The sequence below is a fragment of the Tiliqua scincoides genome, chromosome 7, assembly GCF_035046505.1.
Source record: "Tiliqua scincoides isolate rTilSci1 chromosome 7, rTilSci1.hap2, whole genome shotgun sequence".
Taxonomy (NCBI): domain Eukaryota; kingdom Metazoa; phylum Chordata; class Lepidosauria; order Squamata; family Scincidae; genus Tiliqua; species Tiliqua scincoides.
Window position 1 is genome coordinate 45,269,931 of NC_089827.1, and position 25,739 is coordinate 45,295,669.

The 25,739-nt window shown below is 45.5% G+C and overlaps 1 protein-coding gene and 1 pseudogene across 1 annotated transcript in view; both read right to left on the reverse strand.

Moving 5' to 3' along the window:
* Nucleotides 1–12,145: 12,145 nt before the first annotated feature.
* The window catches only part of SYT10 (synaptotagmin 10), a 37,142-nt gene continuing 23,548 nt past the window's right edge, over nt 12,146–25,739 (reverse strand). Inside the window, exons 4-7 of the mRNA XM_066634016.1 lie at nt 16,513–16,633; nt 15,096–15,267; nt 13,561–13,690; nt 12,146–12,217 (exon numbers count right to left, since the gene is read on the reverse strand). Coding sequence (XP_066490113.1) covers nt 12,146–12,217; nt 13,561–13,690; nt 15,096–15,267; nt 16,513–16,633 — 495 coding nt within the window. The remainder of the gene's footprint in view (nt 12,218–13,560; nt 13,691–15,095; nt 15,268–16,512; nt 16,634–25,739) is intronic.
* Nucleotides 17,837–17,956, reverse strand: LOC136658250 (5S ribosomal RNA; annotated as a pseudogene).

Sequence of the window (25,739 nt, forward strand, 5' to 3'; positions counted from 1 at the left end):
AGTGACTGCCACTGTCATGTCTGGAAAAGAGGACTTCATAGGAAGTGGGGTTGTTTGCAATCATCTGAATAGCTTCCACTGCTCCCAACAGAAAACCTTGATAACATATGCAAAATCATAGGCAAATGGCCTATAGCTACTTCTAATCTCATAGCAGTTGGAGGTGGACAAAGTATGGCAAAAATTTGGAAGAAGAAAATAGTAGAATTTATATGAAATATATATATATATATATATTTTTATGGTTTTTTAAATTGAGAAATCATTTCATTCTTCTTATTGTTATCAAAAGTAAACGTTTCCCGCCCATTTCTCATATAAATATATAGATCTCGAGCATAAGTGCTTCATGTTTTCATGTGCAAGGGGGCAAGGTCAGTGCTCACTTTAAAGACAGACGCTTTCACAATCTTTAATACAGACAAAGCCCTGTAACAAGAACTAGAGAAGGGATGGGGATGGGGTGGAGGCACAGATTTCATAACACAACACATCTGAATTCTACATCAGGCTACAGCTATCGAGTCATTTGTGCTACTATTGTAGTCAACTGAGGCAAACGCTTCTTGTGGATGGCTCACCAAGTTATCACAGAAACGGTGATGAATGCTACATGCACTGGAGATGTGAGGCACGCATCAGACCCAGCAGGTTGTTCCAGGTGTGCAACTGCCGATGCAGACACAGGGTGGAGCTGTGCTGACTATGGCAAACACAGGTTGGAGGACACTGTTTAGCGCTTCTCCACTGTAAAATGGTGAAGGGTGTATGTGTGTGTCTTGTAGGAGGGGGCAGCAACTGTTACCCTGCACATGCCTGATCTCGTCTGATCTTGGAAGCTAAGCAGGGTCAGGCCTGGTTAGTACGTGGATGGGAGACTGCCCGGGAATACTGGGTGCTGTAGGCTTATACCATAGTCTTTCGAGAATGAAGGTTGCCAACCAACCATTTGTAGGAGGGGGTGCTTAAACCCTTCTCTACTTGCCGCTTCCTTGCAAGTCTCCTGAGCCACTTTTTTCCTGGCACATGTCCCCTGGTGTGTGTGTGTGCCAGATCAGGTCAGGAAAAGCAGCTGGAGAAGGCTGAACGGTTGTTGAGGGGAGTGATAGTTATTCCCATAGACACAACTAGGGCGGAGGCTGAAGGGCATCTGCCCTGGGCATTATGCCAAGGGGAGGGTTCAAGACTGCTCCTCACACCCTGCCCTAGTTTTGGAGGAAGTGTTGCCAGCTTTGTACCCCCCCCCCCATTGCTTCTCCTTCAAAGGGGAGCCTCCATATGAAAAGGAACAGGGGTGCAAAGCTGCGGCCACAAGCACTCTCTCCTCTGAGAAGAACCCGTAAGTGATGTCACTACATCAGGTGAGGTCACTGCCCCAGGTGGTGGATTATGCCTCTGGTTTTTACCTTTCACAGCTTCTCTGCTACAAATTGTCCACTGTCACCCCACCGCTTTGTACTGGAGAGGTTTCCTATTCATTCCAATGGGGAAAGCCAAACTGACTGCACTATCTGTTGATGGTGCGGAAGAGCTCCCTGCATGGAAATGAATGGCTACCATCAACCCTGTGCATGACCGAAAGGCAGCATGGTGGTGTCAACCTGCTGAGACCATTCATTTCAATGGTGCTTACACAGTGTTTCCTGAAGCCCCACTGAATGAATGCCCCCTGCTCAGGAGTAGTGTTGGCCATTTGAAGTGCTGCTGTAAAGCACATCTGCTACAGGCACTCCCCATTCCATGCTTTCTTTAAGCTTGCAAACGTGCATACCATGCGACTACGTTGTAACACTACATTAGCCTATCAAATCAAGCAATTAGTTTTGTAACAATCAAAGAGCGCTGTCTCAGCCCTGTAGGCAACGTAACAGATTGTTACATTTGAAATAAACAAACCATAAATGCCCATTATTTGGCCCTCCTTCATGGCTGCTGGCTACCCAACACGGCAAGACAAGTAATCAATTACCGATATGCTTCTTATAAAATAAAATAAAAAATAAAGACTCTCATTTGAATTTAACACGTGAACAGTTACGGCAGATAAGAGAAAGCACAGCGGCAAAGAGCCTTTCAGACTCATCCATTTAAAAGCAATATTACAAGTTTCTACACACTGGAAATACCGGTGGCAGAATATTCATATGTTTACATTATCTTTCAAAGGTATCGTATTCTCCAAAAGCAAAACAGAGTAAGGATTCTGTGTTATGTTTAAAGCATTATTTCAATGACAATGTTTGTATGGATGTGGGCGTTCCATTATTTTACTACAGCAGCGTCCTGCTTGAAAATCAGGTGCAATTTAGCTATTGAGCAGCAAGACATTCCAAAATGCTTCCTTCAACTCATCATTCTGGCACTGTAACTCTCCTATGTATATCTCAGTTGTGTACGTGATAGACTAAGGAGAGGGGGACAGTGGCAGATCTCCTGGGGCACAGAGCCTTGTGTGCCTTTAGGACCCTGGGGAAGCTCTCTGAGGCTCCCGATGGGGTGGGAAACTGTGCTTCCAGTTTTCTGGAAGCATGTTTTAAAGCACTGGGGAAACTTTAAGAAGCTTCCTCGATGCGTCGTGGAGTCACGCGAAGCGTTCCAGTTAAGTGGGGGGAGGATTTGCTTGGGGGGGGCGACATCGCACCATCACGGACCTTTGCCCTGGGGCACGGGGCTGGGAAGGCCTGCCACTGGAGGGGGAGGAATACATCCAGCCCTCCGTGTCCCCCCTTCTCCTTAGTAGGTGACTGGTGCTATTGAAGACAATTTGATCCCATCCCTGTGTACTGGATTGAGCTTTTTGGCTCAGGAATATTACACATGACACTCATATATGCTTCCCCCTGTTGGATCACAACACACTTGTTCAGGATTAACTGACATTGGCATGCATGTATTCATAGGTGAGCAGGACCTACCTTGGCACTCTGCTGATGCAAATGGGGCCTACACGTGTGCAAATATATCAGTGTTAAAGTCCTCAGCCTTCTAAAGAAATCTAAGGCTGTAATCCTACACACACCTAGGAGTAAGGGCCACTGAATATAATGGGCTTACCTCTGAGTAGACATAGCTAGGATTGCAGTTAATTAATTAAACAATTAATGATCAATCATATCTGCATATATTTTCATATGATTAAAACAAAAGAGTTGTGAAGGAAAAATAGTAAATGTCCTTTGCTTATATTAAAAGTAACCATCATTTTTTTAAAAATCTATTGCCTAATTAATCATGTTGTTTTTTTCACTAACCACTAATGGTTAGATTTTTTTTAACATCTAACCACTTAATTGATTAAAGGGTGCAGCCCTGGTCAGTGCTGTCAACAGCTCATACAAAATACACCAGGGGCACAAATTCAAGGTTTGCTCCTGTACTTTGCTACATGTAGAACATGCACACCTGAGCCGTTTATGAACCATCCATCAGTTTATATTGTGGTAACAAGTTAGAACAAAAATCAAACAGGGAAATGACCACAACTCACAGAAATTTGAATGGAGTTACTGTAAACACAGTGGCAGGTTGGGATCCAATCAAACACAATTTTAAAAAATTAAAGCGTCAATAAAAGGGCCAATCAGATGCCCCTCCTCCAACACCTTGACTGAACAGGGCATCTAGAGAGTTTGGTTTGCGGAAGAGTTTTGACTGTTGGGGAACCACTAGTACTTGTATGGCCTTGGCAGTGGTGGCACAGAATGCAACCACACCATATGTGAGTATGGTGGTAGAGCACCTGCTCTGCATGCATAACATCCCAGGTTCAAGTTCTGGCATCCCCAGGTTGAGCTGGGAAAGTCCTCTGCTTGAAGCCCTGGAAAGCCACTGCCTGTCAGTGTAGGCCAAGGTTGATGGTTCTGGCCTGATGGTTCTGAGTGTGTTTGTGTTCGAGATTTTATACTGAGAACCAGTGTAGTCTTTTGCACAAACTACCACACACAAGTAGAGAGAAGAGTCTAAATCCCCAGTCAACCATGAAGCTTACTAGGTTGACATTGGGCCACTCACTATTTTTGAGTCCGACCTATCTCACAGCATTGTTGAGATATGGTGTGGATGGTGGGGGAAAGGAGAAACCATGCACGTTGCCCTGAGCTTGGAGGAATAACAGCAGTAAAATGAAATAAATGAACCTTACTGTCTGGGCTTGCAGTTTCTGCATAATTAAGAGCTTTCCTGCAGTCAGTGAGTAGGGTTGCATGGTGCAGCTTCTTTGAAGGATCATAGCTGACAAAGAACTTTCATTTAAAAATACGTTGAGCTGATCTCATCCAGCAAGAGGCAGGGCTGGTCTAACAAGGAGACTGACAGAGGCACTTGCCTCAGGCAACAGATTGATGGGGGGAGGCACCCACCTTCATCCACTCACTTGCCTCAGCTGCTCCTCCTTCCCATGCCCTGGATTGGAAAAGGAAGAGGGAGACAGAGTGGAACAGGAAGTGTGGAGGGGATGGTTCCTCTTTTGCTCCACCCCCTTGTCCTTTTCCAGTCTTGATCATGGGGGGGAGTAGAGGCTGGCGCATCACCAGGTAAAGGGGGCAGCATATACAGAGCAGCAGTACTCCTAATCCTCTGACCCATCCATAAAGTATATCTGAATATGACTTCTGCTGTACAAAAATGAACGTATAAATAGCCTTTGTACCAATATTTGTCCACCAGAAGTATATTCAAATGACGATGACTTTTGGAGCACCTCACAGACTGCAAAACCTGTTCTGATGCTTTGGTGTGGTGATGACTCACAATGAGGTGCTTTGGTTGCAGAAAAGCAGCATACAACTATCCAATCAAATCAAACTGTTTAAAAGAAACTAGAAAGTCCATTTGATTTGTTCGTCCATACTTTTGAAACAGTGGTAGAAAACTGAAGCGTAATCTACACAGCTTGGCTAAATGCTCAGCTTCACTGTTTCCGAGAGGCATACAATTCCCAAAGAAACATGAACTGCTGTTACTAGCATAGTTGCAATCCAATGGTGCATTTATGAATCTTTATGTGCAGGTTCACACGTGGCTTGGACGCTTATGGCAGGGTGCAGAGGTGACCCTTAGCCTTGGGCATTCTCCCCTATAGTGTAATGACAAAATTGAGGGTTTTGCGCAGAGCTCCTGTTTAAGTGGCCATCTATAGGCCCAGTTTTTCTTATAGTTTATATGCATGGAGAAGGACTGCAAGACCAATGTGCAATCCCATGCCTGCACACCCACGCAACCCCAAATGGGTAAGGTGTACACCTGGGATGTGTGTGATCTGGCCTGCAGTCCCACTAAAGTCACAGATGCAGTGCACTCACGCACAGGATGGTATCTTACATCTTGATCCAAAACTTTGTGGAGCTCTGACAGACACACAGAACTCAGTGTAATCAGGTACTGCCATCATGCTGGGGAACACTCTGGGCATGGAGCACTCTCCAGTGAATGGAGAACCACTTGCCAAGGGTGTCAAGATCTTTTGGGTACCCAAGGTGGGGTGCCAGATATTACCCCCTGCCTTGGTGGTATGAGAGCATCTGCCCGGCTTGCCCATCACCTTTCTTGATTTGGAAAGGAGGAGAGAAAACAGAGTGAACATCTAGAACATCTTCCCACTACTCTTCTCTCTTCCTCTTTCTTATCCACTCTGTCCTTGTTTCCTTTTCAAATTCAAACAAGGTGGCAGTGGAAAGGCTCATTCTGAAGACTCAGTGGTGGCAGTTGCTGCAGGGGTGGATGCTCTCATACTGCCCGCCCAGTAATCAATCATGCCTCCATGCAGCAATCAGTTTACTTGGTGAGGAAGCAGGTGTGCCTTCAGCCTCTCCATTCACCTAAAGTTAGAGATGTGGTAAGTGCTCTATGAATGCACCCTAGTTTCCTTCACTGAGTTCAGCCCTGGGCAACCCTCATGCACTTCTCTATGTGAGGCGTTGGAGTCACTACAAGCACACCCACAACTTTAGATTGCATCCCTGAACCTATTTATGCAAGTTGAAGAAGATGTGATTGCAATGTGGCTTCAATCACATTAGATCTGTGTGGAGACTGCTGCTTGGCAGCCAATCCCACGTGAGCCTATGAAGCCTGGGTTTAGCTACCTTACTTGAGTGGTGAACCTTTTGCATGACTGAAGCGCAGGTGTGCATCCTTCCTCTCCACCACACACCTAATATAACACAGGTGCATTGTGTAGTGAACATAAGAACAGCCCCACTGGATCAGGCCATAGGCCCATCTAGTCCAGCTTCCTGTATCTCACAGCGGCCCACCAAATGCTTCAGGGAGCACACCAGATAACAAGAGACCTCATCCTGGTGCCCTCCCTTGCATCTGGCATTCTGACATAGCCTGTTTCTAAAATCAGGAGGTTGCGCATACACATCATGGCTTGTACCCTGTAATGGATTTTTCTTCCCGAAACTTGTCCAATCCCCTTTTAAAGGCACCCAGGCCAGATGCCATCACCACATCCTGTGGCAAGGAGTTCCACAGACCAACCACACGCTGAGTAAAGAAATATTTTCTTTTGTCTGTTCTAACTCTCCCAACACTCAATTTTAGTGGATGTCCCCTGGTTCTGGTGTTATGTGAGAGTGTAAAGAGCATCTCCCTATCCACTCTGTCCATCCCCTGCATAATTTTGTATGTCTCAATCATGTCCCCCCTCAGGCGCCTCTTTTCTAGGCTGAAGAGGCCCAAACGCTGTAGCCTTTCCTCATAAGGAAGGTGCCCCAGCCCAGTAATCATCTTAGTCGCTCTCTTTTACACCTTTTCCATTTCCACTATGTCTTTTTTGAGATGCGGCAACCAGAACTGGACACAATACTCCAGCTGTGGCCTTACCATCAATTTGTACAACGGAATTATAATATTAGCTGTTTTGTTCTCAATACCTTTTCTAATGATCCCAAGCATAGAATTGGCCTTCTTCACTGCCGCCGCACATCGAGTTGACACTTTCATCGACCTGTCCACCACCACCCCAAGATCTCTCTGTGGTCAATATTTGCCATGGCCTAACATTTCCCTTCCTTTCCTCTTATTTGGGACCAACTAAAATGTCATAGTCAGCAAGACTTTTAGTGCATCAAAGCTCTTCCTCAGGCTGGATGTTTAGCAAAGTGGGCAAGGGGGAGAATCTTTCTTATGGCCTTTCCTTCCACTATTTTGCTTAACCTCTAGCTTGAAAACAAGTTTTGGAGCACTTGATGGCTTGCTGTTTACTTAGTTATATTTTACTTGCTCCTAATCAATGGGGTTGCTAAGGGAGTATGAGGGATGTGGGCTGTGCTGGGTGACATGCATGGGGGGTGACACCAGGACTGGCCAAAATTTTTAAAATCTTGGTGTTTTCGAATAATACCATCATGTTATATATCATTTGATGTGTACTTTTGAGCAGAATGCAATGAAACAAACTGTGTTGAAATATTTCTATTCTATCAATGTTATAGCCAAAAAACCAATGGGTGTGAGGTGATAGTGCATCACCATGCCCACTGCCCAGGACATTGCCCCATCCACTATATGGGAGGAGGTCCATCATAGGAGTGACATGCTAGACACCTGTTGACACAAACCCTAGTGAGGCCACTGGTCCCAATAAAGGTGGTTTTGGATTTTTTTTTTTCTAATGGAACCATACAGTGACCTCTGATTTTTGTCTCCTCATTCCTGAGAAGGAAGTATCGCACAAATGGGGCCATTGTGCATACATTCATGGAGTGCTCATCTCATGTGTCTCATTAGATGAGTGGAAGGGCTGAGTGCACACCGGCTTCTCCACCATGTATACTGATTGCTGTGTGGGGGCATGACTGAACAGAACCTTGGAAGCGAGTCTCACTGAGTTCAATGGGACTGACACCTAAAAAAGCATGCACAGGGCTGCAATCCTCAACTAACAAAACTGAAACATTCCTTTGGTGTTGGACAACAATAAAGAAAATGACACTTCAGATATCTTTCTAGCTACAACAACATGCACACCTTATTAACAGAAACCTGTGAAACAATAATAAATTCTATGTCCTTTGCAGAACATTAATAATGCTACATGTTTGTGAACTTTTTCAGATTTTTTGGATCATAGGTGCAAAACAGTGCAAAAATTATTAAGTTAAATCTTACAGTATTTCACTACCAAAAACGTAGCATGAAGAGCACAAAGTCCCTCTTCTAGTAGAATAGATACAAAGGGAAAATCCAGGTATTGTTAAAATCTCTGAAAGACTATGCAGATGCACGCACAGGTCTTGTAAATACAAATATTGTGACTTGGCAGTATATATATTTTTAAAAAGCATGTTCAAGAGAAATGGACTCTCAAGATCTCTGCAAGGCTAATTGACAAATATACATGTCACCCTTATAATGAAGACTTGTAGAAAGGTCTGTGAAATGATGCTTAATATTAGATCTCCAAAAGGCAATAATCCAAATGCTGATTAAAACTAGTCAGCATGGAATATTCAAGGGCTTGACAAAATGAGATACTCCCTCCTGGCAGTGAAGTATATGGACTGTGGAAGGGGGAGAGGAAAGGACCATGTTTAGATCTGATGCCCTCCCAGTTGCCAGACCAATTTCCCTGCCCTCCTGTTATTTGCTCCTCTTCTCTGAGCTAGAAACTAGGAGAAATGAGAGACCATCTCATTTTGTTTATCCTTCCTTTGCTTCATCTTTCCTTCCATGCTTCCTGAAGCAGATGAGGAAGAGGAGGTGAAGATTCTAGGCAGAGGGGTTTGTTGCTAGGCATCAATCACACTGCCCCCACTTTCCCTTCCAAAAATTGGGGGAGGGGGAAGATAAGAGAGCAAGCAACCACACACAGTAAGGCAGGAGGCCAGATTTACCTGCAGGCTACTTGATGATGGGATGGCAGGGAAGGACACTTATTGGGACATTTCTGCCTTCCACTACCCCTTCAGAGTGACCTACCCACAGGTAGTTCCTGACCATGGTACTAGGATTCAATTCTCAGGCTTTTTTTTCAAATGAATTCCAACAGGATGTGGTGCATTTCTCCTTAGGCTTGTCCATATGATAGATTTCCCTATGCAGGGAGCTGCAGGTGTTCTGTGGTTCCCCCCCAGCACCTTGTTAAAGTGATCCTCTGCCTATCCATGCACTATATTTTAGTGCATACTGCAGGGAAGCTTGATGCAAAGCCTAGACTTGAAATGAGCAGTGTTTGAAAAGAAATATGTACGTAAGTTTTTACAGAGGTGAAATAATTTAGCAAACTCCTGTGATCAGTGACTACATCAGAAAAGGTACACAGTTGCTTGGGCAAACAATTTTTGGAAAGAAAAAAAAATGGAAGTCCTCAGACCAAATTGTCTCCGTTGGTGAAGCTGTGCTGGTTGGTTTGGATGATTTTCTAAAGACCAAACTGCCCCCATGTGATAGAAGGTCTTCCCCTGGCCTTCCTCTCACTCTCAGGCCAGTTTCCTTAATTGCAGGGGGAGCATCATCTGAAACACTCATCCTAACCAGACTCAAGACCTCTACGCTTATGGTTAAGAATGGCCTCTTCCCACCACTTGGCAGAGCCAGCTCTAAATACAGATTGCTTCACACGTGACGATTTTCCGACATGATACAGATACAAAGTGAGGCATGAGAGTTTTGTTTGCCACAAGCACAAGGTACCACAAATGTTGCCTGCAAATACGGTTTAATCCTGACTTTTATGTACTTGTGCATATCTTTGAACAGTCCTTCCAAATTACATTCCCAATTACATTGGATTTATTTATCATTTCATACACCTATTACAAACGTGAGTCAGGCTTTTAGGTCTATGGGCATGCTATGTAAGGGATGGGAAGTCCTTGGGTTCAGATCCCAGGCAAGCCCCTCTTGCTGGGCTGGTGGGGGAAGAGGGGTCCATAGCTTAGAGCGCAATCCTAACCCCTTATGTCAGTGCTTTCCAGCACTGACATAAGGGCAATGCAGCTCTGAGGTAAGGGAACAAACATTGTCTTACTTTGAGGAGGCCCTCATGAGTGACACCCAACTGCAGGATGTAGCATATGTCCCATTGGCTCCGCAATACCAGTGCTGGAAAGTACTGACATAAGGGGTTAGGATTGTGCCCTTAGAGACTTTGGAAGGGAAAAGGAAAGGGAATGTAGTTCAGTGGTAGAGTGAATGCTTTTGTATGCAAACACTCACGTTCAGCTCCTGACACCAATAGGGAGGACTAGGAAAGACCCCCTCCCAAACCCTGGAGAACTGCTGCCAATCACTGCAGACAATACTGAACTAAATGGACCAATGGTCTTTCTGAGCAGAAGGCAGCTTCATATGTTTATCCGCCCCTGGTTCATTTGTATGAATGCAGTCACATGACTAATGCAAGGGCCATCACAAACAATATAGTAAAGCATGGGTCCATACATTTTGGCCAGGGTTGGTAGCTAATCATTCTTTCTAGTAGCCAGTGAGACCACCTTTTCTCACTGCTGGCTCAGCAGAGGCTAGTTATGGATGCTTTTGCATCTGCTGTCCAACAAGTGAGTTTTACAGGGAAGTAGCAATGCATTGGCTGTATTTGTGGGCTGAGATCCCTTCCCTTCTAATGCATGACACTGATGTGCAATCCGAGACCAAAAGGCAATCTTGGGACATCTTGAAAGAGGCACTCACTGCTTTCCTGCATTGCTGATGGCTTTAAAACAAAAGGTGGAGGAAGATCAGGGGTGGTTTTTTTTTGGGGGGGGGGGTGAGCACTACCTTAACTCCAGAGCCCAGGTCAACCAAGTGGGTGGATTTGGGTTCCCAGTTGAACTGGCCTCTGTGGCCAAGGTTTGCTGGGTGGGTAGACCTGGGCTCCTGTTCAGATTTGGAGCCCAGATCTACCTGCTGGATAGACCTGGGCTCTCATTCTGCCACTTCAGCTGGTAGACTTGGGCTCCCAGATGTACTTAGGCTGCCACTATCCTGATACGTGGCGTTCCTCACTGGTGTGACAGTTTGGGCAGGGATCGGGGGAGCATGCACCCATGCTCCCCCCCCCCCCCCGATCCATCCCTGAGGAAGATGCCAAAGGCTTTCCATTTCTGGTTGTAACCATCAACTTCAGTGGCATATGACCATTTAAGTTTACTCCGGTCTTTCTTATACCAGTTGGAAGGTTCCTCTTTGGGATGGGTATGTCCCTTTTTTAAGAGGGAAAAAACAGAGATGAATCTTTTGTACCTGGTCTTTTTGCCTAGCCTGGTCCTCATCAGTGGCTTTGCAGTTGCAGTTTTGCTCAGCTTGGGGGCAGACCAAGCTGGGTAGCAACAGGGAGAGAACAAAACCCCTTTGCCAATTCTAGGACTTGCATTGCTGCTGACTCCTTTGCTAAGCAGCTACTCTTAATCCTCCCCCCCTTTCAGGAAACAGAGCAAAAATAAACATCCCACTAGGAACCCATTCAAAGGCAGCAACTTTCCCAACATTCTAGGGCAGTTTTTGCAAGGGGACTGCAGAAGGAAAGATGGCAAAGCTTGGGACTGTTAGTGGACATTTGAAGCTATCTATGCAGTTCTTTGAATCCCGTCCACTGTTGGGCCTTCCCTGAAAGCAGATCCATGGTGAAAGGGGGTGAGGACTTCAAAAGAAACCTAGTGTACATCTTCAGCTGTAACATGTGAATGAAACATGTGAATGGACATTTGTAAACACCTGTGTTGTATCAGTATGCTCCTTAGGAAGCTGGGCTTGGCGACAATAACCTGTAGGGTATACACTCCGAAGCCAACAGGGGATTTTCCTCTGCATCGTATCTAAGATTGCTAGAATTTAAAGGAGTGTTGGACTAAAAGCAAGCACAGAAGGAAATGTGAAATGATGCAATTTGTGCTTTCATGAAAGGAATACTAGAGTGAGATTAAGATGTTTTCAAGACCTTATAGCAGATATTCTTCAGAGAGCTTGTTCATACCACAAAAGAAATGGCAACCGAAGGTTCCTTTTCATGACAACCATATCCAGTGTTCAAGTGAAATAGAATGGAAAACTAGGAACCAGAGATGATGGCACAATGTAGTAGAAATACAACATATTACAATGCAAAGAGATGGACACAGGTCATCAGTTGGAGCCAAACCTTCAGTCACAATAGGAATGATCAGCTCATCACACTGGACACCAGGAACCCACTCCTCCTCTAGGGGGTCAGTGGCGGTTTTGGTGAAGAACAAGATCCTTGACTGTCAAAACTGGTTGCGCGGCCTGGCAACTGGAACAAATGATCGCTTTTAATAAAAAAACAGTATTTGGTTTGAATGTTTTGTATGAAAGGAGTGCACTAAAGTCAGGGTACAGAAACAGGGGATCCCTAGGTTTTCCCCAGTGAGGTAGCTTCCCAGATGGAAGGACGGATGAGAATTTAGATAAGGAAAAAGGGTACTGAGGAAGGATTAACTCTCCCCTGCCACTACAACCCCTATCCTGCCGTGTTACACGGTGCAGCTGCTGAGCATCATTTCAAAGGTTGATAATCTGTTTGAAGGTAGTTTTGCTTCTCTAGACGGGTGACAGCATATGAAAGGCAATGTTCAGCTCCAGCAAAGTGTAGTTAGGAAGGAGAGAGCTCAGCTAGTGATACTTGGTTTGGAAATTGGGGTATTGCATGCATAGTCCTTTTTTCATATGTGAAATGTTAGAGGGGATGAGAATGTGGCCAGTACTCCCTTGGAGATTCACAGCCCAATCCTGAACCCAGTGGCACCCAGACCTGCAGTGGCGCCAAAATGGCCGCCGCAACATCCTGAATGTGTCAGGCATATGCAGAGTAAAGCAGTCCCATGTCGAGCCAAGAGGCCCAATACAAATGGTTTTAGATCTGGCGGAGCAGAGCTCCACTGGTCCCGCCCCCTGCTTCCTCCCCCTGCCACATCTTCTCCCTGCCCTTACCCGCCCTGGAATGCCTCCCTCCACACCCCGATTTACCATGCCCCGATTTACCTCTTCGCTGCCCAGTGCTTCTCACATTGCACCGGGCAGTGGCCAGCCAGCCTCTGACCAGTGCTGGCCCAGTGCGGGCTCGTGCCGAGTCTGCTGCAGCGCTGGGCTGGTGCTAACTGCCGCAAGTGTGCCTTATAGCACATTTGCAACAGTGCGTGCTGGTGGATCGGCCCCTTGGTTTCTAAATATTTCTAGGGAGGAAGGTGAACCTCAAAGAATGCCAATACATAACTGACATTGAATGTTTATCAAGGCATTTCTAAAAGGAAATGTGATTTACCATTTGGCAAATAGGAACAGTGATTTACCAGGGACAAATGGGAGAAATTGGAGATTGGGAAGAACAGTTGGAGCACATGCATTTTAATCAAAGAGGCTTTTTCAAAGATATGAGATGGGAAATGTAAAAATCAGTATTTTGAGCTTTGCTTTTGAACATACTTTCAGGAATGACTTCTAGTGACTTTCATATGGTGCTCTACACGTCTTCATTATTTAAGGCTTGCCTTACAACCACGCTGCCTTATGAAATACAGAGCTCACTGGAGTGAATATATTAAATACGAAGGGATAATGAGGACTAGCAGGCTGCAAAGACACTGTGATTTTGCTTACCTCCACTAAAGGATGCCAATGGGTTATCGGCTTGCGGGGGTAGGCCAACATTTCATTCCAGTGGTCTCTTCCAAGTCCTTCTGCATCAAGTCCGGTCCGACAAACTCCAATCACCTCATTGTGTCCTACTCTAGGATGAAAGAAAGAGAAAGGAATGTATAACCCCTGCTAATTGGGTAAGAGGCACTTTTTCAAGTGGGTGCTCCTTTTTTTTAGCAGGGGGAGAGTAACTGGCCCACCTCACCCCAGCACTGTCTGTTCTAGTGGCTGTCTGCTGGTATTCATTTGCATCTTTTTAGATTGTGAGCCCTTTTGGGACAGGGAGCCATTTAGTTATTTGATTTTTCTCTGTAAACCGCTTTGTGAACTTTTAGTTGAAAAGCGGTATATAAATACTGTTAATAATAATAATAATAATATAAAAACCAACACTTTATCGACAATGCGACAATTCTGTGTATATTCTGCACAGAAAAAGCAAAAAATGTGGGGTAAGGTAATCCAATTCTGCAACAAGAAAAGCTGAATTCCATAACCTGTATGCATTATGCCACTGAAGAATATTTGATTTATTTTTCTTATTTTGGAACATTTTTTCCACTTTTATTAGTAACAGAGAAGGACAAGGAGCTACAAACACCACTTGAAGCACCCCCCCCCAATAATTTTAGGGGCAAACTACACATAGCATTAAGCCCATGATTGGAGCTGATGTGCTTGCTTTTGATAATATAACTAGTAGCCATACATGGGGGAGGGGAGTGATCGTGACATGGAGCCTTTGATCCTTTGTTCTACCTGCTGTCTCAAACCAGATTCCCCCTATTGCTGTTTGCCCAGGGAGAGAGGGAAGCAGCCACTGGGAGGCACATGTACTGGGAGGGTACGTGTGATTCCTATTGGGACTGTGCAGAGGCAACTGTGTAAACTCTTACTGCCCTGTGTCCATGTCACTGCCCTGATCATGATCATCCCCTCTCCCCACGCATACACACAGCTGCTATCTTTATGCTCTGCAGACTGCAGACTGACAGTACACTAGTGTACTGAGGGAATAGAATTGGGCCCTATCAGGCTTTTTAAATCTACATACCAAGGCTAGACAGAAGGGCAGGTGACCCAGAGACTGGGACTGGGAAGTGCTGGGGATTTCAGTATTCTTAACATTTAAGAAGTGACTATAAGATCAGAGAAAACAGATGTCTTTTTTATTTATATAATGAATAAATACACATCTTGAAATCCCTGTGGATAAATCTGCCCTCTTATAGGACAGGGATAAATCATGCATGCAGACTGTGCATCAAAACCATGAAAAGGGCTGCAAATTAAATTAATTACAGATCTAATTACAAATTAAAATGCAATTCAGAAGTTGGACAAATGGAGGAAGGCGCTGAAGACTGGGGGTGCCGTTTGGTCTTGGGCCAGCTCTGAAGTCATCTACTGGTAAAGTTACATGTAATTACAAAATTACAGTTATCAGATAACATGTGCCAAAAATTAATGTCTAGGAAGAGCAAAATGCTACATACCGGTCATAGTCCATAACTGCAATGGAGAGGCTGACTTGGTCCACATTCTCTGGAGGGATATCAAAAATAATGGCCTCGCTATATACTGGATTGAGTGTGTTTTTCTTTGTAGTTGTTTTTCTCTTTTTCAATCGCCGACCGTCACACATCAAGGATACTTTGACGTATGGATCTGAGAAAACAGGAAGGAAGCTGGATTCAGCAGATTTTACAGCTTGCTTTTCCATGCTTTTCCTTGAGCTTTTCCGTGCTGAAGGCAGCAAACCAAATCAAAACGACATGAAACAATTTTGCAAATTCAACACAGAAAGATGAGATTCTTATCATGACAAGCCATAACAATCTGGTAGAAAATTCCACCTGCTGCTAGTATTTTTCCAAGGATTCAGGCAGGGGATTTCATAGGTATTCAAGATCTTTTTAAGCAAAGATGTGCCAACTTGAACCTGGAACGTTTTACTCACAAACCATGTGCTCTACCATTGAGCTATGAGGTCAACCCCCTGGAGATAGGAGCTTTACAGCAGCACTTCCCAGCATGAAGCCAAGCCTCACATCAGTAGCTAGCTCATTGGGGCTGCCACAACCACAGAGGTGGAGCTGGGGTAGCTATCTGCAATGGTGCCTCAAAAGTTCAAGGAATTTTTTGCTGTCTTGCCCAGTTGACCAGGGTCAGGGAGCCTACTTATTTATTTAGTAGGCTACTATTTAGCCTACTTCAGAACGCCTGAATGGGTCAAGTGTTTGTTAGCCAGGTGGTCACAATTGGCAGGTACAGTGCAGTTAGGGATGATGTCAGGGTGTCAAACTCATTTCACACAAGGAACTGAACAGCATTCATTGTATCTACTGAGGGCTGGAAGTTACGTAACTAGTGACATTAGTAGCAAGAAACTGACCAGAAGCACCTATGAATTCATTGACCTTGAAAATGACAGAAGAGAAAATCTGCAAATCTTGATAATATTTTTAAGATAGGGAGAGCCTAGTTATCATGTGGGCTGCCCTTGTAGCAGTACTGCTTCTGCCCATGCATCATACTTTGCAGCTCAGCAACTGATGGTACTGCTGGGAGATCTCAACTATCACACAATCTGATAAAGAGCATTCATGGGACACATCCAGCCTGTGGGCCTTATGTTTGACATCCCTGGATTAGGAAGCCTTTTAATTATGGGACTTCGCCTGTAAACTGCTTTGAGAACTTTTCTGTTGAAAAGTGGGATATAAATACTGTTTAACAACAACAAACAACAACAACAACAACAGCACATCCCTGGTTTAAAACTCAAAGGAAAGTATAACAGTGTAACACGCAAAGTCTTTGAGCCTCAGTCATTCTGAACGCAACATCAAGCACCTCCAAATCCTCATTGATTCCCCCATGGATTCAAAATATGAACTGGCATGTCCTTACCTGAGCAGCCAGTGATGTCCATGGCTTTCAGATTTCTGCACTTGATAACTGTGAGGGTCATCCGCCCCGCCGTTGGCAAATAGCAGAGGGAAAACATGATTTCCCCCAAATCTATGCTCTCCTGAAAAAAGCAGAACAAGAGGTCATGGTTCTTCCAGCAGATATTACTCCAAGTTCTGGAACCATTTTGAGATAGGAAATCATTGGTAGGAGGATTGCCTTGTCCTATCACTGAGGTGCTGTCATGAGGGCTCTGCCAAAATTATGAGCATGAAAGAAGCTCAGTTGGGTTTTTCCACTCATTCAAATTGCTGCCAGCTTATCCCTCCAGCTCTTGTTTCAGACACATGTTCTGCAATGTTACTACTCTTCAAAGCTCACAACACACCCTAGCAGGTGTGTTTTTCTTTTTTATTCATCACTAACAGCACACTGTCATAGAAAGCTGCTATATATAATGTCCAGCCGGCTCAGTCTTGTTTTATACTGACTGGCAGTATCTCTGGGGTTCCAGCCATAACTGGAGACATCAGGGACTGAACCTGAGACCTTCTGGATACAAACCAGGTGGTCTACCATTTAGCTATAACCTCATCCCTAAAAATTATGGACGCACCATTTAGTTCATTGATCAGTTACTTTAAGAACGCAATCGCTGGCGCAAGTGCCATAAAGCACTTTTGTGCCACCAGGAGAGGAAGGAGGCTGGTGCAAGCCCAACTCAGCCGGCACAAAAGGTAGGCCCACACCAGCCGAGCTAGGCTGTCATGGTGTTCGGGGTGTGTGTGGGGAGGGCGGGAGGGTTTTGGGGTGGGGGCGGGCAGGTGATGGGTGGACCCGTGGGTGGGTGGTGGGTGACAGGGGGTGGGGCCAAAATCTGGCACTTATGTTGGATCCTATCCCCGTTCCTGGGCAGCTTTGGACAGCTCTGGACTGCTCAGATCTGCGCCACCTCTTGAGGTGGCGCAGATCCGAATAGCCCCATTGGGGCTGTTGTGGCTTTACCCAGGGTAAGGGAAGCGATTCCCCTTGCCCCGAGCTGAGCCACTTTGGGCCCCAACCCTGCGTGCCAGCCTGCATGCTCCAGGGCACATAAGGACTGGGCTGTGTTTTAATCCATCATGTAGCCGCCCTGGGTCCCTTTAGGGAGAAGGGCGGGATATAAATAAAGTTTATTATTATTTTATTAGATTTCTGTGTGATTTAAGCAGGATTAGGAGTTTCTAGATTGGACCCTAAAACTGATCTCTATCCAGTTTTGAGTAACATGCCTAGTCTACTTTTGGTTGGTTAGCAACCTTCAGTCTCGAAAGACTATGGTATAAGCCTACAGCACCCGGTATTCCCAGGTGGTCTCCCATCCAAGTACTATCCAGGCCTGACCCTGCTTAGCTTCCAAGATCAGACAAGATCAGGCATGTGCAGGGTAACAGTTGCTGCCAGTCTACTTTTGAGAAAGTTTCAATGAAAACAATCTGCTCTAGGGAAAAAATGCTTAGCAAATTATCCTAAATTAAGGGAAGCATAAGATTAGGGTTATAATGTCAAACAGAAGACAATGTTTTGTATGTGGAAGGATATCCGAGCTGAGGTCACAATCCTCAATCCAGTTCTCCAATGGATTTATTTAATTTTAGAATCTAGTGAGTCATTACAAGTCATGAAGGGAAACACAGCATCTCCAACCCCATATTTTCCTTGAAACACTAATGTGGGGGCAGGAGATCATTTGCCGGGGATAACTGACAGCTGGGAAGGATTAGCCCTTCATCACTCACAGCTCTTTCCTGCAAATGTCCCATTAGTAATTTTAAACAATTTTTGCTCACGTAGTCTCTGAAATTGGAATTAAGGCCAGCTAGAAAGAAACTTGTCTTGGTGCAAGAAAGATTATACAGTCTTGCCAACCCATTCATGTCTACAAGTACGCTTACCTCCACATTTGCATGCTCTTTAAATGTGGGTTTGCAGTCATGTGCTTGTTGAGATATAATTATGGGGAGGGGAGAGGGGTAGAATACCCTGCAAACAATTTCAGTGCCTCAGTTTCCCTAAAACAGTGAACTTTGCCCTCCTGGGACATAAAAGTGGGTGACCCTAACACTCTGCAGACAATGTTGAAAAACACTTTCATCTCTCCACTTCACACAGAAAAAAAAAACCCAGAAGAATTGGTGGGGTCAGGTTTTTTTTAAAAAGCAAACCTCTTATACTGTTGCACAAATGAAACTCAAATAAAATATGGAAGGGGTATGACCAAAGATGGGATGGAGTTAAATGGGTTTGGTTAAATGAGAAAGGGTGAGATTGCAAGATGTTCAACAGTACTGTAAATATTGTTCCCTTCTTACTGTGCATCATTGTTGGAATTAGACCTGACTTCACTTTGCCTACAGTACACAGTCCTGTTATAGTAAAAACCCCTATGTTGTCATGTTTAGAAGATGTTCTACAAGAGATCAGATTGCTGTTAATCTCACTGCATGTTTCAAACAACCTTTCAGGACAGCTTTTGTGTGTGCTGTGTCACAGTCATATGATGTGCAAACAAAAGCTTCTTGGAGGAAAAAGATCTGTCAGCAAAACTGCTGCCCAGGTGGGAGACTGTTGTGAAATGGACAAAGAAATTCTTGCAGTGTGCATCAGAGACACTGTGAGTGCAATCCTATCTTGCGCTGGAACAGGCAGGCCAGGAGGCCTGCGTTGTATCTAGTGCGAGATAGAGGCCCCAAATGGCTCAGCCGGAGGTAAGGAGAAACTTTTCCCCTTACCCCCGGGTAAGCCACTGCAGCCCCAATGGGTCTCCTTGGACTTGTGCCATCTCCAGAGGTGGCATAAGTCCATGGAGAGCAGAGTGGCTTGCAGCTGCTCTGCGCTGCTTGGGAATGGGAGCTAGGATCCAGCATATCTGCCAAGTCCCAGCCCCACCTCCCACTCCCCACCCACCCTCCCACTCCCAGGACCACCCTTTGCCCGCCCTCTCCCCACCTCAGAATGCCTCCCTCCTGCCTCCTCCCTGCCCACCCCAGAGCCTTGCATTGGCTGAGCTTGGCCGACGCAAGGCTTCCTGTCAGAGTCAGCACAGAGGCTGGATTCAGCCTTTGTGGGCTGGTGCACGTCCCTGCGCTGGCCCAGCCGACTCTAGAGGAGGCGCAAACATGCTTTACGGCACGTTTATGACCCTCCTGGGCCGGCGCTAGGGACTTGCAAGCTAGGATTGCACCCTGTATGTATCAAGGGCATTTTCACCAATATCCAGATGATTCCTGCAAACACAACAGAATGAAGAATAAGAGAGGCGTAATGACCAGGAAGAGAAGCTGCTTCTTTGGGGTTCATCCACAGGGCTTCTTGGAAGATGATGGCGGTGTGGAAACCTCAAATGCATTCCGTTAGACAGGAAGTTCTTGGGTCCTGTTCACACTCTGTGTTTTTTTATGATTTTTAAATGCACACCCAAAGATATTAAATGTAAACATGACAAATGCATGTTTATCACTCAGGTCCTCTTGTCAGATGGCACAAAGATTTTGTGCGCAGTGTGCACAGTGATCCATGTGAGTGGTTTGTTGCTGTGTCCTGAGCAAAGTGGTCTTTGGAGCAAAACCGATGGGATATGTGAGAGTCAGGACTGAATTTCCATATGGGGTTTCCTTTAAAGCATCTGTGCAGGGCAGGGACTGAATTTGACAGGACACCAGAATAGGAGAAGTGTTTAGACCTTTTCTCCTGCACTTCATTACCTCTCCCTTGAAGAACCTGCTAGGCGTCCTTCATCCCTCCCTTGAAGAAGCTGGTGTCCTGTCCTAAGGGGGGGGGGGGAGAAAGATGCACACTGAACAGGTTCTTGCCCTTCCGCCCTCCCCCCCCCACTGGGGGGACAGATTCTATCAAGGAAACCATGCAGGGCAAAAGGGTTCCGTACACCCTCCCCAGTGCTGCTGCTCCATTCAAAATCAGTCCCTCCCTTCCAATCGTGGTTGTTTTCCAGTTAAAAAAAAGAAAGGAGGTTTGATCATGCATCTCCCAAGTGACATCTCTATCTGCCCTCAGTTTCTAAAAAGATGAAAGATGGAGGCCTGCCTATAACTTTTGGCCCAGAAGCCTTGTTTCAAGAGTCTGTGATTGCACAGCAGTGCAAGAAATGTGTTTTGCACTTGCTCAGAGGCACTACTGCTCTTTAGTTCAGTGGTTTCTGGCATGGGAAAGAAGTGCCAGGACAGAGTTCATATTAACTCAGTCTTAAATGTATCTTTCTGCACCTAAGGGTGAGGCTCAGAATCTAGAGGAATAAGCGGTTCCTCCCCTAAGTTTGTCCTGCCAGAAGGCAGGTTTAGCAGCTGCATTCACAAAGGGGAAGAATGGTCGTCAACCATTGACTTGCTTTGGGCTCCATGTAAGACAAGCACTTTCTAAGATGCTACCTATGTGAGCATTTCTCAGGGGGGTGATAGGACTGCAGCTCAGTGGTCAAGCCCATGCAGTCCTTTTGCATGATTTCGCAGACCTTTTACACGTTGGAGATCCCTGCTTCAATGCCTGGCATCTAGAGGCAGCCTCAGACCACCTCAGCCCCGTGCCTGGGGCAAAGCTCCGCAATGGCAGCCCTCAGCAGGCTATTGCTGCCCCCCTGTGCAGAAATCTGCCCCCCCCACTTACCAGAGGCTCACGGAGCCTCATGCAACCTCTGCCCACCTCAGGGAAGCCTCTGTGAGGTTCCCTGATTCTATAAACTGTGCTTCCGGTTTTCTGGAAGCACAGTTTTCGCCCCCATCGGGAGCCTCAGAGAGGCTTCTGCGGGGTCCTAGCAGCTGGCGCCTGGGGCTTTTTACCCCGTCTTGGTCTATGGCAGGTACGCAACGGTCTAGAGATAGACTCAGAAATATTCTGAACATTCTGGAGAGCCACCACCAATCACCATAGATAATATTGAGCTAGATGGATTAATAATCCGACTCAGTATAAGACAGTGTCCTCTGTGCCTTATCTCTGGAGCTGGCCTTGCAGGAAAAGGTCCATTCCTGAAAATTATTTATTTATTTATAGAATTCACACCCCGCCTTTCTACCCTGCTAAGGGCACTCAAGGTGTCTTACAAATAACATGATAAAACAATACTAAATTGTTCAAAGCTATACTGAAAGCATTACTTGCTACATGCAGAAACATTCCTATGGAATGGTTTTAGAATTCAGACTGAGTTTTTTCCCTGCTCTCTTTTGCAAAGAGGCAAGCCTATGATTCAAAATTCTAAAAAAGCAGCTCATTAACACCAAATCGCAGTAAAGCACCGTAATTGTCTTTGTGTGTCTCAGAAGGGACTTGTACTCATGTCAGAAGCCAAGAACAGCAATAATGTACCACTCAGCTTTTATTACCCATGCTCTGCCAATGGCAGGCCAAATAGCATCCATGATGCCTGCTTTTTGGGGGGGGGGGGGAGAAGTGAAATCATTAAGCAGGAAGTGATGTTATTAAGCAGACGATGACCTGAAATAAGCACTTTTTTCTCACCTACTTAGGAATTCATTAGGAACTCATTAGCTGCAAATGAGAGAAGTCATTGATCATATTTTCATGTTATGGGAGACCCCAGTTATCATGCTGGGAGAGCCCAGTTATCACAGGGTGTGCCCTTTCAGCAGTGCTGCTTCTGCCAAGGCATTACTTTGCTGCTCAGCAAAGGCACTCTGCTAAGTGACACCCCAGCAGAAGTGGCACTGCTGAAAGGGTGGCCCACATGATAATTTGACTCTCCCAGCACCTTAGCAACATCTCCCTCCCTCACCCCTCTTGGTCTGTGCCTTCCCCTGTAGTGTTTTTTGCCTTCTGAGGCCTCCTTCCATCTCTCTCTCTCTCTCCATCCCAGAGCCTTGGCAGATATCACACTGTTGAAAGGGTGGTGCTGAGAGAGCCCAATTATCACATGGGTCACCCTTTCAACATGGACTGCCCTTTCAGCAGCACTGATTCTGCCAAGGAATCACTTTGCAGCTCAGCAGTTGAGAGGTGCTCTGTGAAGTTTTCATCACAGCAGAAGAGACACTGCTGAAAGGGTGGCCTGCCTGATAATTGGGCTCTCCCAGCACTTTAGCAGCAACTCTGTTTCTCACCCCTCTTGGTCTGTACCTTCCTCTGAAGGGTTCCTTGCCTTCTGAGGCCTCCTTCTGTCCTCCCTCCCAGAGCCTTGGCAGATGTGGCACTGCTAAAAGGGTGGTGCTGAGAGAGCCCAATTATCATGTGGGCCAGATAATGAGCTCCTGTGAACCTTAGGTTTGACACCCTTGATAGTAAATTTGGGCCAGGAAGATGTTTTGCCACACCAAGTTACCCCCTTCAATAATAGCATTTGCCATTTGTATAGGTCCTTTGAGTGTTCAAAGCACTTCACCTGTATCTTCTTGACAGTTTTGACCATTAGCTTGATACTTACAACAACCCTGAAATCGGAGTGTTTCATTACTGTCATACTGCAGATGAGGGGCCTGAGACTGAGAGGGAGTGACTTGCCATAGGCTACCCAATGATTTCATGGCAGGAGTGAGATTTGAATTGATTCACAACTTAGCTTCCATCAGCTACTGGGTACCACCAGCACTTAATCCCACACCCTGCAGAAGTAGTCAAGCTCTGTAATAAAGTTTGACGTCATCTAGCAAGAAGGGCAGGTGTTACACAGTTATGGAGTGCATATGCTCGGGCAATATCTATAAACAAAAATGCCACATTGATGGTCAAACTAGATGTGATGAGACACGCCTAATTCTTTCTGTCTTGTCATTTTATTAAAATTGCAGCTGTAAGGGGCCCCAGTCTAGATCAGAACTATAACACAGAGCTTTTCTTTAAACTCTTCCCCCTGTGCCATTTTCCCAACAAAAGTCCATCCAACAAAAGTCCAGCCCAGCTGTTATTCATTCTTGGAAGAAAAAAGAAAAATAGAATGCAAATGGCAACTTCTATCCCAGAGCAAACAGATGCTTGGAGAGGGACAAATTTCATTTGGAAAGCAGCACAGGGAAGAGAGGGAACTCCCCCTACTCCATGCCATCTCCTGATCTGGACTGGGGGAACCCATGACTGGATAATTAAAAAACGGAAAAGAGATGATGTATTAGGGCCCAATCCTATCCAACTTTCCAGCACCAGTGCAACCGCAATGCAGCCCTGAGGTAAAGGAAAAAATGTTTCCGTACCTTGAGAAGGCCTTTGTGACTGTCTCCCCACCACAGGACACAGGGCACGCCCCATTGACATGGATGCACTAGCATTGGAAAATTGGATAGGATTGGACCATTACTTGACATGCCTTCCTGCCTGCACCAACCAATCCCTCGAAACCCGTAAGTTGGAGGGGGGGAGTAGCCAGGGTGGGGAGAGGGTAGATTTAGGGTGGGGGAGGGTGGAACAGGGAGGTGATGGGGTAGGGGGAGGGTAGATTAGGTCTGGAAAGACAACAGATTTGTCAGCACAATCATCTAATCTGGTCACAAAGGTTACAAAGGACTGCAGTGAAACCAATAAATTTATGCCCTGCCCAAACTCTGGTGCAAGCCCAGAAGCCCCTTGACTTCTGAGCTTGAAACTGACAACAGGTTTCAGATTGCTTGTCAGTTTCACCTCTGCCTTATAGGAACTGACTTGCAGATAGATTTCCACTGCATTAAGTAGACCTGACCATAAAGGCTGCAAAGAGCAGAGGGGGAACTGACAAACTCTAGTGAGAAGGCTTTTTGCTGTAGAGGTGAAATTGATAAGGTGTTTCAAGCTGCTTGTCAATTTCACCCCTTCAAGGAAAGGATTTGTCTGGGCTGGCTAGAGAGGTGGGGGTAAAGCAAGTCATTTTCTCTACTGCTCCCTTCAGCCTTCCTCTGAGCTTATACTAGAGACTTTGCTTCCAACCGCATCCATTTTTTTTAAAATCTGAAAAGCATTCACAAAGAAGAAGCAATTAGTAAACAGGTGAAGAAGGGACTTGTTGATGCCACAGTCCTGAGCTGGATTGCTCCCTCCTCACCTGTTTTGTCAACTGAAAAGGGATACTTCTGGTCTACTTTCTAATGTAATCTATCTGTTAATGATGGGCTTAATGTAGTTTGTTGCCAAATATGTGTCTGCTTGAGCAGAATTTCAATATCTGCACTAGAAACCAAGCCTGACTGGGATTTCCATAGCATCCCTAATCCAGATCAAAGCTTGAACCATTTTTTATGGATAGTATGTCAAAAACACCATGACCAATAGATGTGACAAAAGCAAAATTGAGTACTCATGAATTCCATCAGCCCAAACACTCTTAAAGAACCCAAATGTGAAACTGTGAAAACATGACTAACCAGAACATGCAACTTACCATGGGAATCGGCCTCCTTGCTTTAAGCCTATTTCTAGATATTGATGCTTAACTTTTCCAGTTTAGGTAATCATCTTGTATAGGATACTACATCCAGTAGTCTTTGTAAAAGTGTTCTTCCTACCATATGCTGATATGGATCTACCGTATATTGTTCAGAAAACCAGTTTGCTTCTCAAGAAAGATGTCTGTCAGCTACTGGAGTAGTGAATGGTCTTTTCAGGATAAACTCTAAGGAAATGGCATATCTCAGGGAAATAAAAGTCAGGTAATGCTACAGTACCAACCAACAACAAGGTCTAACAGAAGCCTGCTTGCAGCAGAGCAAGCAGCTCAAAGAAGCAATAAGTGAAAAGGGTGACCCATATAAGAAGTTAGGAGTGACATCACTACCACTAGCTACTAGGAACTGGGCTTGGGGATCAGGAACAGAAAGAATCAGATCATGAATTGATGCATAGTGGCAGCAAGCAGGAAGCGTACAGGTCTAAAGAATGCTACATAGTGCAATCTATCGCGTGGACAATAGTTCCAGGACCAGCTGACCTGGAACTATTTACTGCCAATGGGACTGAAAGGAACACCAACACCAAGCCATGTTCTATTGGTGCCTCTTTCAGCACCCTCCCATCCACAAATGAGAGCTTTCTCCCAGAGACCCCTGGGACATCATAGAGAAATTTGAGGATGGGGTGGGAAAGAGGAGGTGGTGATGGAGTGATTCTTTCAGCCAAGAGAAAGAACCAACCAACCACACATGAAGGGGCCCAAGGTGGCCTCAGGAACTGGAAACTGCTCCTTCTGAGTGCCCTGGGCCCTTGGAGACCGCTGAGCAATGCCAACTCCTGATGCTGCTTCTGCTGATTTGTGCTTG